Raw genomic sequence first — 15,162 nt, forward strand, 5'->3', positions numbered from 1 at the left:
TGAGAGTCCCTTGGACTGCAAGGAGATTCAACCAGCCCATCCTAAGGGAAATCAGTCCTGAATATTTATTGGAAAAACTGATGCTGAAGCTGAAACGCCAATACTTTGGCCACCTGATGCGAAGAACTGACTCATTGGAGAAGACCCTGATGCTGGGAAAGACTGAAGGCGGGAGGAGAAGGGGACAGTGGAGGATGGCATCATCGACTCAGTGGATGTGCGTTTGAGTAAACTCTGGGAGTTGCTGATGGACAGGGAGGCCTGGCATGTTGCAGTCCACGGGGTTGCAAAGAGTTGGACATGCTGAGCGACTGAACGGAACTGAAAATGGGGAAAATAATGTCTGCTTTCATTGTTATGTTGCAGCAAACAATACTCATAATATACTAAGCACTGCACCTGGAAGATAGAGAATTAACAAAATTTTAGTTATTATGAATCCTCACTATTGTTGGTTGGTAAGAAAACTATGATGTTTTCTTTGTTCAAATAATGCTTAAAAGATTTTCTTCCAGTGACTTACAAGCACAAGTTACACCACTGACTTGTGCCTAGAAGCGAAAATTGTTAAAAATATATTAATATTTGTATTAAATCCACTTCTGAGGACATGCAGTTCCTGAAAAGTATCACCAGGGGGATATGTGCTTTATTAATACTCAGGCAAGGGAAGGCAAAAAAATAGGGAGCTGAATCAGAAGTTGGTGCATCTGATGATGCTTGCGTGCTCAGTCGTGTCTGACTCTTTGCAACCCCATGGACTGTGGCATGCTTGGATCCTCTGTCCGTGAAGATTCACCAGGCAAGAATACCGGAGTGGGTTGTCATTCCCTTTTCCAGAGCATCTTCCTGACCCAAGAATTGAACCTGGGTGTCCTACCTTGGCGGGTGGATTCTTTCTGAGCCACCTGGGAAGCCCTGCATCTAATGATAGTTCATGACATTTAATAACTGGAATAATCACTTACTGTCAGTGTGGAATACCTGAAATAATTGCAACTTTCAAATATATTGTAATTTTCAATTATTTAAAGCTTTCAATTTAGCAAACTCATTCGCCTCAAATTTCTTACCAGTTTTGTAAACTGTGAGTGATTATAAGGGCATGATGAGTTTATAAAATTAGGATATAGCATAAAGACCTAGAGAGCTTATATAAAAGATGAAATATCTTACTAAACCTTTATCACTGTTTACAGGAAGAAAATAAACCAGACAACAAATATTCTACAACTGTATAGTGCCTTTTCCCCAAAGAACTCAAAAGTACATTACAAAGACTAGTACTATCAGAAGCAAAACAGAAACTTTACACACAGGAAACAAAATTTGAAATTATCCACTCGTCATCTTCTGCAACATACCCCCTAAAGAAATGACTTCTATTAGCTTTTACAACTTGGATGTCAAATAGGAATAAATGTCAACCAGTATTTCTATTTTAATACTTGCTGATGTACTAAAGATTTTGTCTTATATAATTAAATTTAAATAGAGCTACTTTAGAAAAAAAGATTGACTATGGAAGTGAGTTTCCTACAAACTGGAATGCCAAACTTCTATGAACATATCTGCTAATTACTCATAATTAATCTTCCAGCAATTGACTCTCACGCATATCATTGCACTCAACAATTTCCAAGCTAAGACATTTAAGACAGTTCAGTATAATTAGGTCTTTGCACCAAGTGAAGGAAAAAAGTTTATCAGTTACAGGTAATATCATTTTCACTATCTTTCAAATAGTTTCTTTAGAAAAAAAAAAGCAAGTGCCTTACCATGCAACAGATGATTTCGATTGCGAGAACAGAGAACAGTTAGAAATTTCACCTCATCTGTCCCCCATTTCTTCTCTCCAGCCTCATACAGGTCCTGAAGCCAAACAAAGCACGAGTTTAAAACACAACAGAGAAGGTGCCAGAACATCTGTAAATATTTCCAGAACTTCAAAGAGTGGGAGTTGGCTTATTTTCCTGGTGACGGGGGTAGAAGTGGTGTTGGCAGTGAGTGGAAATGACTCAGGATTTTTCCTTAGGTATAAGACTAATGGAACTCTATATCTCCCGGAGAGTCAGAGCAAACATGCAGACTTTGGTTTAAGACCCAAAAGGAATGCTCAGACTCAGGCTGTTCCATATGGTAGCCACTAACCACATGTGGCTATTTGAATTTTAATTAACTACAGAAAATTTAAAATTCAACCCCCCCGGCCATACTAGCCACGTGTCAAGTGCTCAGTGGTCATGTGTGGCTAGTGGCTACCCATACTAGACACAGACAGTGTAGAACATTTTCAACACTAAAGAAAGTTCTACTGGACACCACCACTCTAGAATGACCCGTGATTTACTTCTCTCTAGTGGCACGTGGCTTCTCTCCCCACTGTTCATTTATAACCAGCAGCTGGCTTGTTAAATTTCTCAAAATACCCTTCACGGATACATTTTGTCGCTCCTTGGGCTTACCTCCATCTACTCAGCTGTTTCTTCACCTTCCTCTCTGCTGCCACATGATTAAAGAGTCAGTTCTCAGTTCAGTCAGTTCTCATAAAAAACCATGGAATTTTATCATTTTACAATTGATTTACAATGTTGTGTTAATTTCAGGTGTTTAGCAAAATGAATAAGTTATACATATATACACTCTTTTCTAGATTCTTTTTCCCATACAGAGGACTGTGGAATTTTAAAGCTGGGAGGGCACAAAAGGTTTATCTAATTCAGTGTTTTTCAAATTTGGTTCTCAGCAGGCTTGTGACTGCTTCAATCAATACAGTGGCAGTGACACTGATTTCTGAGGCTAGGTCATAAAAGTCAGGCAGCTTTGGTTCTCATGGAATGCTGGCTTTCTATGTGGTCCCTCTTGAAAGGCAGCCGTCATGCTCTGGGAAGCCCACGCCACCGGAAGAGGCCACAGGTAGGAGACCTTTTCGAAGCCTGAGGTGAGCCCCGGTTCATAGCCCAGACGCCAGACACAAGTGTTGGAGACTCCTGCCCCCAGCCATTTGAGCCACCTCTAGCTGTTCAAGTCTTCCCAGCTAAGACCTCTGACATTTTAAGTTTGAGGTGGTTCATTATACAGCAATTGTAACTGGAACATGTGGCAAACATGGAACTTTCCATCTGTCACAGAATGATACTTTTGTAAAATACCAGAAAAACTAACTTGAAAAGGGTAAAGTTTTAGTTATGGGTAGAAAATGGTATCTTAATGGCACCCCACTCCAGTACTCTTGCCTGGAAAATCCCATGGATGGTGGAGCCTGGTGGGCTGCAGTCCATTGGGTCGCTAGAGTTGGACACGACTGAGCGACTTCACTTTCACTTTTCACTTTCATGCATTGGAGAAGGAAATGGCAACCCACTCCAGTGTTCTTGCCTGGAGAATCCCAGGGACGGCGGAGCCTGGTGGGCTGCCGTCTATGGGGTCGCACAGAGTCGGACACGACTGAAGTGACTTAGCAGTAGCAGTGAGGTTGGTCATTTTTTGGTGTATTTGCCATTTCTACTTTTCTTTTTTTTTTTTTGAGTTGTCTGCTAATGTCCAATGTCTTTTTTTTTTAAAAAGAAATGGGGCATTCTTATTCAGAACAAATATGAGTAAGTTTCAATAACAGTATTGAAACTGTAGTTTACTTATATATTTTCATATTAAGCTTACTATACACAGGGTGAAATTTCTCCCCATTCTATCATTTGATTTTTAATTTTGTTTGTAGTATTGTTTGGTAAAACAATTCTTTCTTTTTAAAATTTAGCCAAACTACCAATCCTTTTCCTTTATGGTTTCTATCTTAAAAGAAAATGCATACAAAATCCTTTCCCAGTCCCACATTTAAAAAATAATATTTAACTATTTTATACTACTTTTATGGCTTACTTTATTTATGCTAAAAACTTCAATCTATTTGGAATTTATTATGCTGTCAGGTGAAAGTCAGGATCTAACTTTATTGTTTCCCAAATGGTTACCCAATTTTTCCAACTCCACTGAGTAACCTGTGCTTTCTCCACTGACTGGAAATGCATATATTCCGTATGTATTTCTGTATATTCTCACATAGGCTTGGTTCTGCTCTTAGACTTTCTAATTATCCCATTGACTTCTCCCTATCTTACACCAGGACCACGTGCTTTAATTCATTTGTACATTTATTATACATTTAACTATATATTAGGGCAAGTCCGTCCATACCCTTCTTGTTGACATTCTAATCTCCACTGTCTTTCCTCTATAGTCCTCATCTTATGTGATTGTCTTCTTTTTCCTGAAAATTGGAGGTATTTTCAGCATTGCCTTCGACAACAATGACTGTTTTGTGCAATGTCAGTTCTGATCAGTGCCGCTTCTAGTAAACGTTTATTCTGTCTTTCCTTGTTTCCTTTTAGAATGTTTATTTTTGGCTGCATCAGGTCTTAGTTGTGACACACGGGCTCTAGAGCACAAAGGTCAACAGTCGCAGTGCTCGGGCTTAGTTGCCCCTGGGCATGAGGGATTTTAGTTTCCCACCAGGGACGGAACCCGAGTCCCCTGCATTGGAAGGCAGATTCTTAACCACTGGACCACCAGGCAAGTCTCCTTTCCTTGTTTCTAAGAAAACTTCCCCTCCACTCATCTAGCCTTCTCTTTATCCCTTCTTGTTTTCATGCGGCTCCATTTTCAGCTCCTTTATTTTCTTATTGCATCTTTTTTTTTTTTTAAAGCTCTTGTTTAGTTAATTAAAATCTGTCATTCTCTTACATATGTCAGGATCCAGAGCGATCTGAAATCTGTCTCTTCCTTAAAGTGAGCCCCTGTTTGCCTCCCTTTGGGCCCCAGTTTCTTCACGGGCCATATAGTATTTGAGTTGAGATTAGTGGATATTCATGATCTTTGATCTTGAAATGATAAACAGTTTATCCAGACCTGGTTTTCTCCACAGAACACGGTGCAATGGATTCTTCTTTGAGCTCCTCACTTTTCATCTGGATGAATTTCAACCAGGAGGACTTGCTGCAAATCCAGTGGAGGCGGCTGAGACACAGCCCAAGTCTTCCCTGAGGAGTCTCCCCATTTGCAGGAAGCCACTCTGTCTATTTCCATTGGGGGCAGTGTGTGTGTGTGTGTGTGTGTGTGTGTGTGTGTGAACCTCTTTTCTGGGGAAGGAATAACTCCTGCATCCTTGGCCCAGCTTTGCTGCCCATCTGGCACGGTTTCCAGTTTTGATGCAGATTTCTCTCTATTTTTGTATTTCCTGGTTTGTTTTTCAAAGGGAATCAAGTATGTGCCATATTCTAACAAAAGCTCTGAAGGGCATTTTCAATGTGCTTTTAGTACATTATGCATTTCTTTTTCAAGTAGGAATTCTGAACACTACCTGTTATTTCCTTGAGTGCAGTTTTCATCTCAAGAACTGATAAAATTGGACGTTTAGCTTCTCTATATTTAAAATTTTCTACCTTTGATAATAAATTACTACCTAATTTCACCTGTCCTGGTAAGTCTTTTCATCACAAACTCATTTACTTGCCCCAAAATCCAGTTCTGTAATACCCAAATGTCCCTTTGCTGATGTACCTTAAAGAACAAAGGCTGACCAGATTTTCCTCCTGTTTTATTTTGGAAGAAGAGTGGAAACCTTGGAGAGTGGTTCTTAAATTCCTTGTTTCGTTTTAAGACTTGGAGGACACAGAAAAATGAGTTCTGGTCCTTCCAACTTCCCCCAGCCCATATTTGTTGTTAAGCACCTTTTCACCTGGTCACTTCCAAGGAGAACTATGCTCCTTGAAGAACTCCCAAGTATTTGTTGAACTGCATGGTTTGTTGTGTTTTTTAAAAATTACGTATAATTGACATATAACATTATGTTAGTTTCAGGTGTAGAACATAATAATTTTATATTTGTATACATTGTAAAATGACCCCCACAATGAGTCTAGTTACCATCTAGTACCATATATAATTACAAAGTGTTTTTTCTTATGATAAGGACTCTTAAGATCTATTCTCTTTGGAACTTTCAAGTATGCAATATAGCATTATTGTTTTTTTAACACAATTTTATTTATTTACTTTTGGCAGCACCGTGCAGCATGCAGGATCTTGGCTCCCCGACCAGGGATCAAACTTGTGCCTGCTGCAGTGAAAGCAGAGTCTTAACCACTGGACCGCCAGGGAAGCCCCCAGTATTATTACCTGTAGTTGCCATGCTGTACATTACACCCTCATAACTTCTTTATTTCATAACAGAGCCTGTACTTTTTAGCCTCCTTCACCCATTTTGCCCACCTCCACCCCTGCCTCTGGCAACCACCAGTCTGTTCTCTATATCTATAAGCTTGATTTTTCCTTGGTTATTGCTTAACTTCACATACAAGTGAGATTATATAGTATTTGTCTTTTTCTTTCTGGCTTATTTCAGGTAGCATATAGCTCTCTAGATCCATCCACATTTTTGCACATGGTAAGATTTCATTCTTTTTATGAGTAGAGAGCATTCTCCTACTGTACATATACACAATCATTTATTTCATTCATCTACTGAGGGGTTCTTAGATTGTTTCTATTTCTTGGCTATTGTAAATAATACTCCTATGAATAAGGTGGTACATATGTCTTTTTGAGTCAGTGTTTTCATTTTTGAGGGGCAGATAGAAGAAGTGAAATTGCTGGATCATGAAGTAGTTCTATTTTTATTTTGTTTGAGGAAACTCCATACTGTTTTCCATAGTGGCTGCACCAATTTACATTCCCACCAACAGTGAACAAAGGTTGCCTTTTCTTCACATCCTTGCCAACACTTGCTGTTTGTTGTCTTTTTGATGACAGCCATTCTGACAGGAGTGAGGTGATATCTCATTGTGGTTTTGACTTGCATTTCCCTGATGACTAGTGATGTTGAGCATCATTTCATGTGTCTGTTGGACATCTGGATGTCTTTGGAAAAATGTCTATTCAGATCTTCTGCCCATTTTAAAACTGCATTGTTTGGTTACTTCTATTAAGTTGTACAGGTTCTTTTTATGTTTTAGATATTAACTTTTTATCAGATATATGATTTGCAAATATTTTCTCTCATTGAATAGGTAGCCTTTTCATTTTGTTGACGGTTTCTTTTGCTGTGCAGAAGCTTTTTAGTTTGATACAGTCCTACTTGTTTATTTTTACTTTTGTTGCTTTAGCTTTCAGCGTCAGATTAAAAAAATCATTGCTGAGACCCATGTAAGGCAGCTTATCACCTATGTTTTCTTCTAGGAACTTTATGGTTTCAGGTTTTACTTCGAAGTCATTAATTCATTTTGAGTGAATTGCTGTGTACGGAGTAAGGTAGTCAGTTCTGGTTCATTCTTTCGCTTAGGGCTATTCAGTTTTCCCAACAAAATTTATTGAAGAGACTACCTTTGCCTGTTGTATATTCTTGGCTCCTTTTTCATAAGTTAATTGACCATACATGTGCAGGTTTATTTCTCAGATTTCTTTTCTATTCCATTGATCTGTATGTCTGTTTTAATGCCAATACCACACTCTTTTGATTACTGTAGCTTTGTAATATGAATTGCATGGTTTTAAAAAATCATACAGATCTAGAGTCAAAGAGCCCAATTCCATCAGTTATGTAATCTTATACAAGTTATTTAAATCTGAGAATCAGTCTCCTAGTCTATAAAACAGAAGTAATATCTACTTCATGCTGTTGCTGCTGCTGCTAAGTCACCTCAGTCGTGTCCGACTCTGTGTGACCCCATAGACGGCAGCCCACCAGGCTGCCCCATCCCTGGGATTCTCCAGGCAAGACCACTGGAGTGGGTTGCCACTTCCTTCTCCAATGCATGAAAGTGAAAAGCGAAAGTGAAGTCGCTCAGTCGTGTCCAACTTAGTGGCCCCATGGACTGCAGCCTACCAGGCTCCTCCGTCCATGGAATTTTCCAGGCAAGAGTACTGGAGTGGGGTGCCATTGCCTTCTCCACCTACTTCATAGATTTATTATAAGGAAAAAAATGTAAAGTAGTTAGCACAATGCCTAGCACCTGGCAAGCCCACAAAAAAAGTGACAATGGATATAATGTTTCAGGAATAAATTGCTCACTAACTCTTCATTTAAATTCAGGATTCAGGATAAGAAAGCTGTGGTACATATAGACAATGGAATATTACTTAGCCATTAAAAAGAATTCATTTGAATCAGTTCTAATGAGGTGGATGAAACTGGAGCCTATTATACAGAATGAAGTCAGAAAGAAAAACACCAATGCAGTGTACTAACGCATATATGTGGAATTTAGAAAGATGGTAATGATGCCCCTATATGCAAGACAGCAAAAGAGACACAGATGTAACGAACAGTCTTTTGGACTCTGTGAGAGAAGGCGAGGGTGGGATGATTTGAGAGAATAGCATTGAAACATGTATATTATCATATGTGAAACAGATCGCCAGTCCAGGTTCGATGCATGAGACAGGGTGCTCAGGGCGGGTGCACTGGGATGACCCTGAGGGATGGGATGGGGAGGGAGGTGGGAGAGGGATTCAGGATGGGGAACACATGTACACCCATGGCTGATTCTTGTCAATGTACAATATTGTAAAGTAATTAGCCGCCAATTAAAATAAATAAATTAACTTAAAAAACTAAATTCAGGATTCACCTGGGCTATGGAGGTTCCTTCCAGCATTCCCCCAAATGTTCTCCTAGAGGTAGCTGAAATTCACATAAGCATCTGAGAGTTTTAATACCTTCTCCTTCCTCAAAGCTTCTGGATTGAAGTCAATTTCCTATATCTCCTTATGGGATGGGCCTCCCTGAGTCATCAGAACTCTTAGGACTCATATATTCCTTTCACTTCTAGTGAAAGCAAAAGGTTCTTTCCCATATAATCCTGAGTGATTCACTGTCGTTCAGTCATTAAATTGTGTCTGACTCTTTGCGACCCCATGAAGTGTAGCATGTCAGGCTCATCTCTTTTCTACTATCTCCTGGAGTTTGCTCAACTTGAGGTCCATTGAGTCAGTGATGTGATCTAACCATCTCATCCTCTGCCCCTCATCCTGAATGGGACAAATCTCTCTCAGAGGTCATATACTGATTAACAAAGTCTAGATCCAGATTGCGTAGGTTCAAATCCCGGTTCTGTCATTTATTATCTATGGGAACTTGAGCAAGATATTGACTTCTCTGAGCCTCAGTTTCCTTGTCCATAACATGGGAATAGCAATACTTAGTTCATAGGGTTATTGTAAGGATTCAATGACATACTTCATATAGTTTTGAACAGTGTTTGGCCCCTGGTAAGGACAAAACCAGGTCCTTACTAGGTTTTATTAGTTATTATTTTTAGTGTTATCTGGTCACAGTAAAAATACCATTAGTTGGTTTCAGGGCAGCCATCAGCGGGCTGGATACCAGGGAAGCAACTGCCTCTTAGAGTTTGGTAATAGTTTTACCCATTTTACATAGGTTGTATTAAATGTTCTCTTTGGGGAAGTAAAAAGGTGAGGTCAACAAAGCATAGGCAGGTCCCTTTATCTCCTAGTGATTCAGAAGACACTCTGTGATTCTGTGGGGGCAGCCACACCATGGTCCCAATGTTAGAAAATCTGGAACCCAGGGATGCTTATATACTGATGCCCCAAGCCAGCCCCAAGCCCCAGGTATCTCTGCAAGAAACTTCTGCTATTAAAGGCACCTGTGGGAATCTTTTTTCATAACAAATTCCAGCCTGGCCAATATTCATTGAAATATAAGAAGATGTCCACCAACTTGGCCTGTCTTATTGTCAAAAGAGAAGAAGAAAGAAGCTGCAGTTCTACTAACCTGGGCATCCTGTCTCATGAGAGCATCATCCAGATAATTGCTTTCATCCCTGCCTCCCTGAGGATGAGAAAAACAAACCACAGAGATTGAGAGAGGATCCAAGAAGATTTAGGTGCTCTGGTAAGATAGAATGTCTGGGAACCCAAGGACAGGGTAATTAGACAGAAGGGCCATGAGTGTAGCTTAGGGAGAAAGGGCAGATGTCTTCAAATGTGTTTGCGTTACTCCCATGGCTCTGATCTGATCAGAGGGCAAGCCTGGTATGGCTCCCTGATGCTGTGTGGGTGTCTCTGACAGCTGAAGGAGCAGGAGGACAAATATGGCCTGGTGAGAGCTCCTTCCAGGACCATACCCCTCTTTTTCCTCCTCTTCCTCCATTCCCATGTCTTCCCAGCCAGCTGACTTAAATTTCCCTAACTGGCAACTTTATGCTGATCAACTATGCCACATAGGCTGGGAAAAGAGGAGAATCAAGAGACTCTGGGGCCAACAGTAGGGGCCTGAGGAGCACCCGAAAGTGCCTTGTCCCTCACCAACACCAGGAGGGCGGGACTGAAGGATAGAGGAATGCCAAAGTGTGGCAAAATAGGCTACTTTTATCTGGTTTGTAACACTATTTTATCACTAGGCTATTCCAATATGCTACAATCTAGGCATGGCTCTGCAGTGATAAATCTGGGAGGAAAAGAAAAAGTGGGTAGGAAGGAAGAAAAGCAGGCTGGTTGGGACTTCCCTGGTGGTCCACTGGTTAAGACTGCATTCCAAAGCAGGGGACTCAGGTTCAATCCCTGGTTGGGGAACTAACATCCCACATGCTGCGAAGCAACTAAGCCCAAGTGCCCCAGCTACTGAGCTTGTGTGCTCTAGGCCCCGTGCCACACCTAGGGAAGCCCGCACACTGCAACCAGAGAAAGACCGCATGCCACAACAAAGAGCTCCACACCACAAAGAAGACCCAGCACAGCCAAAATAAAAAAATAAAATAAAAGGAAGAGAAAAGCAGGCTGGCATGATTAAGTAAACATCAGAGACATAGCAAGGTGGGAGTTGGAGATGCTTTCCAGGCTTCTGCCTTGGTTGTTGGAAAAACAGAAACAACAGTAATAGAAAAAGATGAGGGAGGAAGAAGAGCTGGTTTGGAGGCAAAATGAGTTCAAGCATAGTTTAGGAGGGCTCAGTGGACAGAGGTGATGGCAGAATATCCACAAGGAAACAGGGAAAAGGCAGTGAGAAATGAGTCTCACACTCTGGAAGGAGGGCAGGCCTAAAGATAAAATTGTTAAGTTGTGTGAAATGCTTGTAAATCCATCTCTCTTTTCTGGCATCCCTGCCCCCACACTGGCCCAAACCTGCTTTCTTCACAATATCTTGAATACCAAGGTAACCTCCTGCCTGGGCTCCCATCCTCTGGTTCAATTCATCGGACACACTGCTATAACATTACTCTTCTAAGAAGTTCCAATCACATCACTCGACTGCTCCAAAACCTTCAGAGGCTCCCCACAGCTCTCCAGAAAAAAGCACAAACTCTCCCCAACATGGGACCCTGGTTCATTTTCTCACCTGGCTCCTAGAATTACTAGTCCAGTGGCTCAGCCAACTGTTCCCTGAACCCGCTCCGTGTTTCCTGATGCCTTGTCTTGTCCTCACTGTTCTTTCTGCCTGGAACGTACCCCCACACATCTGTGCCTCTTGAAATTCCAGCAACCCTCCTAGTCCTCTCTCAACCAGCACCTCGGCCATGAAGCCTTTTCTTTACTTTGGCAACCAAAATCTCTCCTTGAACCTTTCTTCTACTCTGTGCCTCTTTTTTGGCACATACTTTCATGCTTTTATTTTAGCAAGACATGGGCCTGCTAGATCCCCTTCTGACAATATAAATTCTTAAAGCCCAAGACTGCCTTTTAACCACATTCCTAACTTTCAATGCGCTGAGTAATGATTGTATGGCATATATTAAGTGCTTGTATGTATAAATGAGAAAAAATGGGGATGCATGACTAGCTAGAGTCTTTAAAGGAGAGAATATAAAACAACAGAAAGGCTTCAGAAAAACACAGGGAAAAATTCCCATTTGGGAGGTTGAAAGGTTGAGAAAGGCTGGAAGAGCGGGTAGAGAGTGAACGTCTCAATAAACCACCCCCCCCACCCCCATCAAAGGTGGGAGCGACTCACAGCGGACAGAGACACCAGCACGCGCTGGAACATGAATGACGTGTCAGAGCGAATATCATCTTCAAGGCTCCGCCCATATTCTAGCAAGAGAGTCAAATTAGTGACATCAGAGTGAAGATCTCTGCCCAACACCAGGTCACACCCCAGAGTCTTCCGTCCTCTCCTTGACCAGCCTGATTACTGAAGCAGCTCATCTTCAGCCCATACAGAGCTGATGAAAAACTAAGGTCTTGGTAAAATGGTCAAGAGAAGTGGATGATTAGAGCAGAAGATAAATGATTAGAGCAGAAACAACATGCTCTTGTTGCTTACATTGGGGGTTGAGAAGGCGGGGCTGCGATCCCCTCTCGTGGTTCCTACTGTCTAGGGATCTGTCCTGATCCCTAGGACAGAGGGATCACAGAGCAGAACTTCTGAACCTGTGTCTGGGGACAAGCAGCGGGCTGTCCACAGGGAGAAGACCACAGGCAGTCAGCGCTAGAACCAGACTCCCAGGTTTCGAATCTCCCACTCTGAACACCTACCAAAAAACTCTTACTGTTTTGTTTTCTTTCTACTGAACTGTACGTTTGTTACAGAAAACTTAGGAAAAACTGAATGAGTTAAATGAAGTGGCGGGGGCGGGGGGGGGGGCATGGGGAGGCGGTGAACAAAACCTCATTTAATCACTCAGAAATAATCACTGATAACATTTTGGTGAATATCCTTCCTCATTTTCCCCACATCACATATTATTTTTGTTTCTTTAAGAAGTGGGATCACAGCATCTCATTTTATGATTTGTCTTTTTCCCTTATCCGTATACCATACCGCTCATTGTAATTTAATAACATCCTCCGATATACATTTTGATAATTATGTTGTATGGATGTGCCAAATTTTGTTTAGCCACTCTGCTGGACATTTTAAGCTAATATAGATGACACTGTGGGACCTGAACCTTTGGACATGTTTTATTATATTCTTAGGTCAAAAAGGCATGCCTCTTTCAAAGGCTCCTCTGGAGATTTTTAAGAGGGAAGTCTTGCCACTGGAGGTGGCTGCGGGACCTACAGCCTAGTCTGAGGTAAGAAATTGAGGAGACTGCTCCTCCAGGGCACTCCCTGGAAAGCTAAGATTCAGTGGTGCCACCACATTTGAATAAACACCTTTGATTTCTGCTTGATACTAAAGAACAGCTTTTCAGCTTTCAGGGTAGTAAACACTTCACTGGATAGCCTAAGAAGAGAGGCAGGTACACCTGAGAAGTCTCGAAAAGCCAACAGTCATTTGGATCAACAGGGATCTGCCTGACAGCGGAGCTTGTAGCTGAGGTTCCCTCGTGGTCAGTGTTTCAGTGGGTAAACTCCCACTCCAGTCTACTTCTCAGAGGACAGGGCCTCCACCAAGGCCCCTGAAGATGCTACATACGCAGCTGGTAGGTCTGGTTTATGCGCCGGATCTCCTCGGGTGTCCGGGAGGCCAGGATCTCAATCAAGCAGCCTTCATCTGTGCCAGCTCCCTAAATGTAAAAGCCAGAGGAGAGGGTGTTATGAATCAGGTTACCAAGTTGAGTCCCAGACACAGGAGGAATATAACCAGAAATCTGCAGAGAATAAAGACAACTCACCTAGTTCCAGGAATAGGATTTGCTCATTTTTAACTTTCCTATCCAGATTCCAACATGTTTATTAGTCATAACAAACATTTCATGAGCTGTTTTTGGGTGTTGGTTAGGAACCCCCTCCGGGGGTTTTGTCTTGCCTTGGTCTCCCCTGTACTTTTCCTTTGAAGGGCAGAATCTTCTTCTGGCAAAGGCTGTTATCTCTGTTTCCCAGTGACTAGCCCAGAACCTTCCATGAGCCTGAGTATTCATTGATGTGAGGGAGGAGGGCAGTCATAATTGAATTTTGTACTTGGTTGCTAAAAATCGGCAGAGCCTGGCGTAGGGCACAGTAGCTCTAGCATCTTGGGAGGCTGAGAACTCTTGGCAGGTTCTGAGCTGACAGCAGCCCAAGAGGCGCTCACGGTGTCAGTCAAAAGTTCCATATCTCAAAAAAGGAGCTGATATGGCAAGAAATTGTCTGGAGTTACACAACAACCACAAGTATAATCACTCCCCAGTGGGCCACAGGGAAGAAAGAATTTCTTAATTTTTGGGGAAACAACTTTGAAGTTACAGTTGCTAGACTGTAATGTCCTGTTTTCAAGTTGTCTTAAATGAAGGAAAATCCTTCCCCTACACCCTCCTCCTCCACATTCTCAGGCCTCTATCATGGCTTTTTGAGAAAGCCCGGAGGCAGTCCGCCTTTGCACCCCCAGCCCCAAGAGCAGGAGGAGAGGAGCACGAACCTTCATGGCCTTTCGCAGCTCCTGCACATCGTACAGCACGGTGGGTGTCATCATCCCCAGGATCACCTGCTCGAAGTTGCCACTCAGTTCTGACTTCAAGTCGTCCATCAGGTCCTGGGACACAAGGAAGTGCTCTGCTTAGCTGCTCCAGTAACAGAAACCAGCTGCCCTCGGTGATGTCCAGGGATGCCTGAGGTCTCCAAGACCCTCTCAGGGGACTCATGTCCTCGAAACCATCTTCATAAAAACACTAAGATGCTCGGATCTGACATTACACCCTCATCCCCTCACAGCTGTCCAGTGGAGCTTTCCAAAGCCTACTCAACACGTCTACAGATCCACAGTTATGTGAAAAGGCTATGAAAATACTCCTCCCCTTCCCAACTACCTATTTGTACAAGACCAGGTTTTCTTCGTACTGTAACCAACACCAGGTATCGCAACAAGGTGAATGCAGAAGCACATATGAGAATCCAGCTGTCTTGCGTTAAGCAGACACCAGCAGAGACATTACTTTGCCAACAAAGGTCCGTCTAGTCAAGGCTATGGTTTTTCCAGTGGTCATGTATGGATGTGAGAGTTGGACTATAAAGAAAGCTGAGTGCTGAAGAATTGATGCTTTTGAACTGTGGTGTTGGAGAAGACTCTTGAGAGTCCCTTGGACTGCAAGGAGATCCAACCAGTCCATCCTAAAGGAGATCAGTCCTGGGTGTTCATTGGAAGGACTGATGCTAAAGCTGAAACTCCAATATTTTGGCCACCTCATGAGAAGGGCTGACTCATTGGAAAAGACCCTGATGCTGGGAGGAATTGGGGGCAGGAGGAGAAGGAGATGACAGAGGACGAGATGGCTGGATGGCATCACC

The 15,162-nt window shown here is 42.3% G+C and overlaps 1 protein-coding gene across 4 annotated transcripts in view; it reads right to left on the reverse strand.

The window, feature by feature from the left end:
• Nucleotides 1–15,162, reverse strand: part of ANXA4 (annexin A4) — a 75,305-nt gene that overhangs the window by 10,454 nt on the left and 49,689 nt on the right. For all 4 annotated transcript variants that reach the window (XM_086326211.1, XM_086326209.1, XM_086326212.1 and 1 more), the window contains 5 exons: nucleotides 14,297–14,410; nucleotides 13,376–13,466; nucleotides 11,966–12,045; nucleotides 9,791–9,847; nucleotides 1,779–1,872 (listed from right to left, as the gene is read on the reverse strand). In XM_086326211.1, coding sequence (XP_086182337.1) covers nucleotides 1,779–1,872; nucleotides 9,791–9,847; nucleotides 11,966–12,045; nucleotides 13,376–13,466; nucleotides 14,297–14,410 — 436 coding nt within the window. The remainder of the gene's footprint in view (nucleotides 1–1,778; nucleotides 1,873–9,790; nucleotides 9,848–11,965; nucleotides 12,046–13,375; nucleotides 13,467–14,296; nucleotides 14,411–15,162) is intronic.

The sequence above is a fragment of the Bos grunniens genome, chromosome 11 (assembly GCF_055505025.1).
Source record: "Bos grunniens cultivar Pamir isolate PY7600 chromosome 11, Bosgru_T2T1.0, whole genome shotgun sequence".
NCBI lineage: Eukaryota > Metazoa > Chordata > Mammalia > Artiodactyla > Bovidae > Bos > Bos grunniens.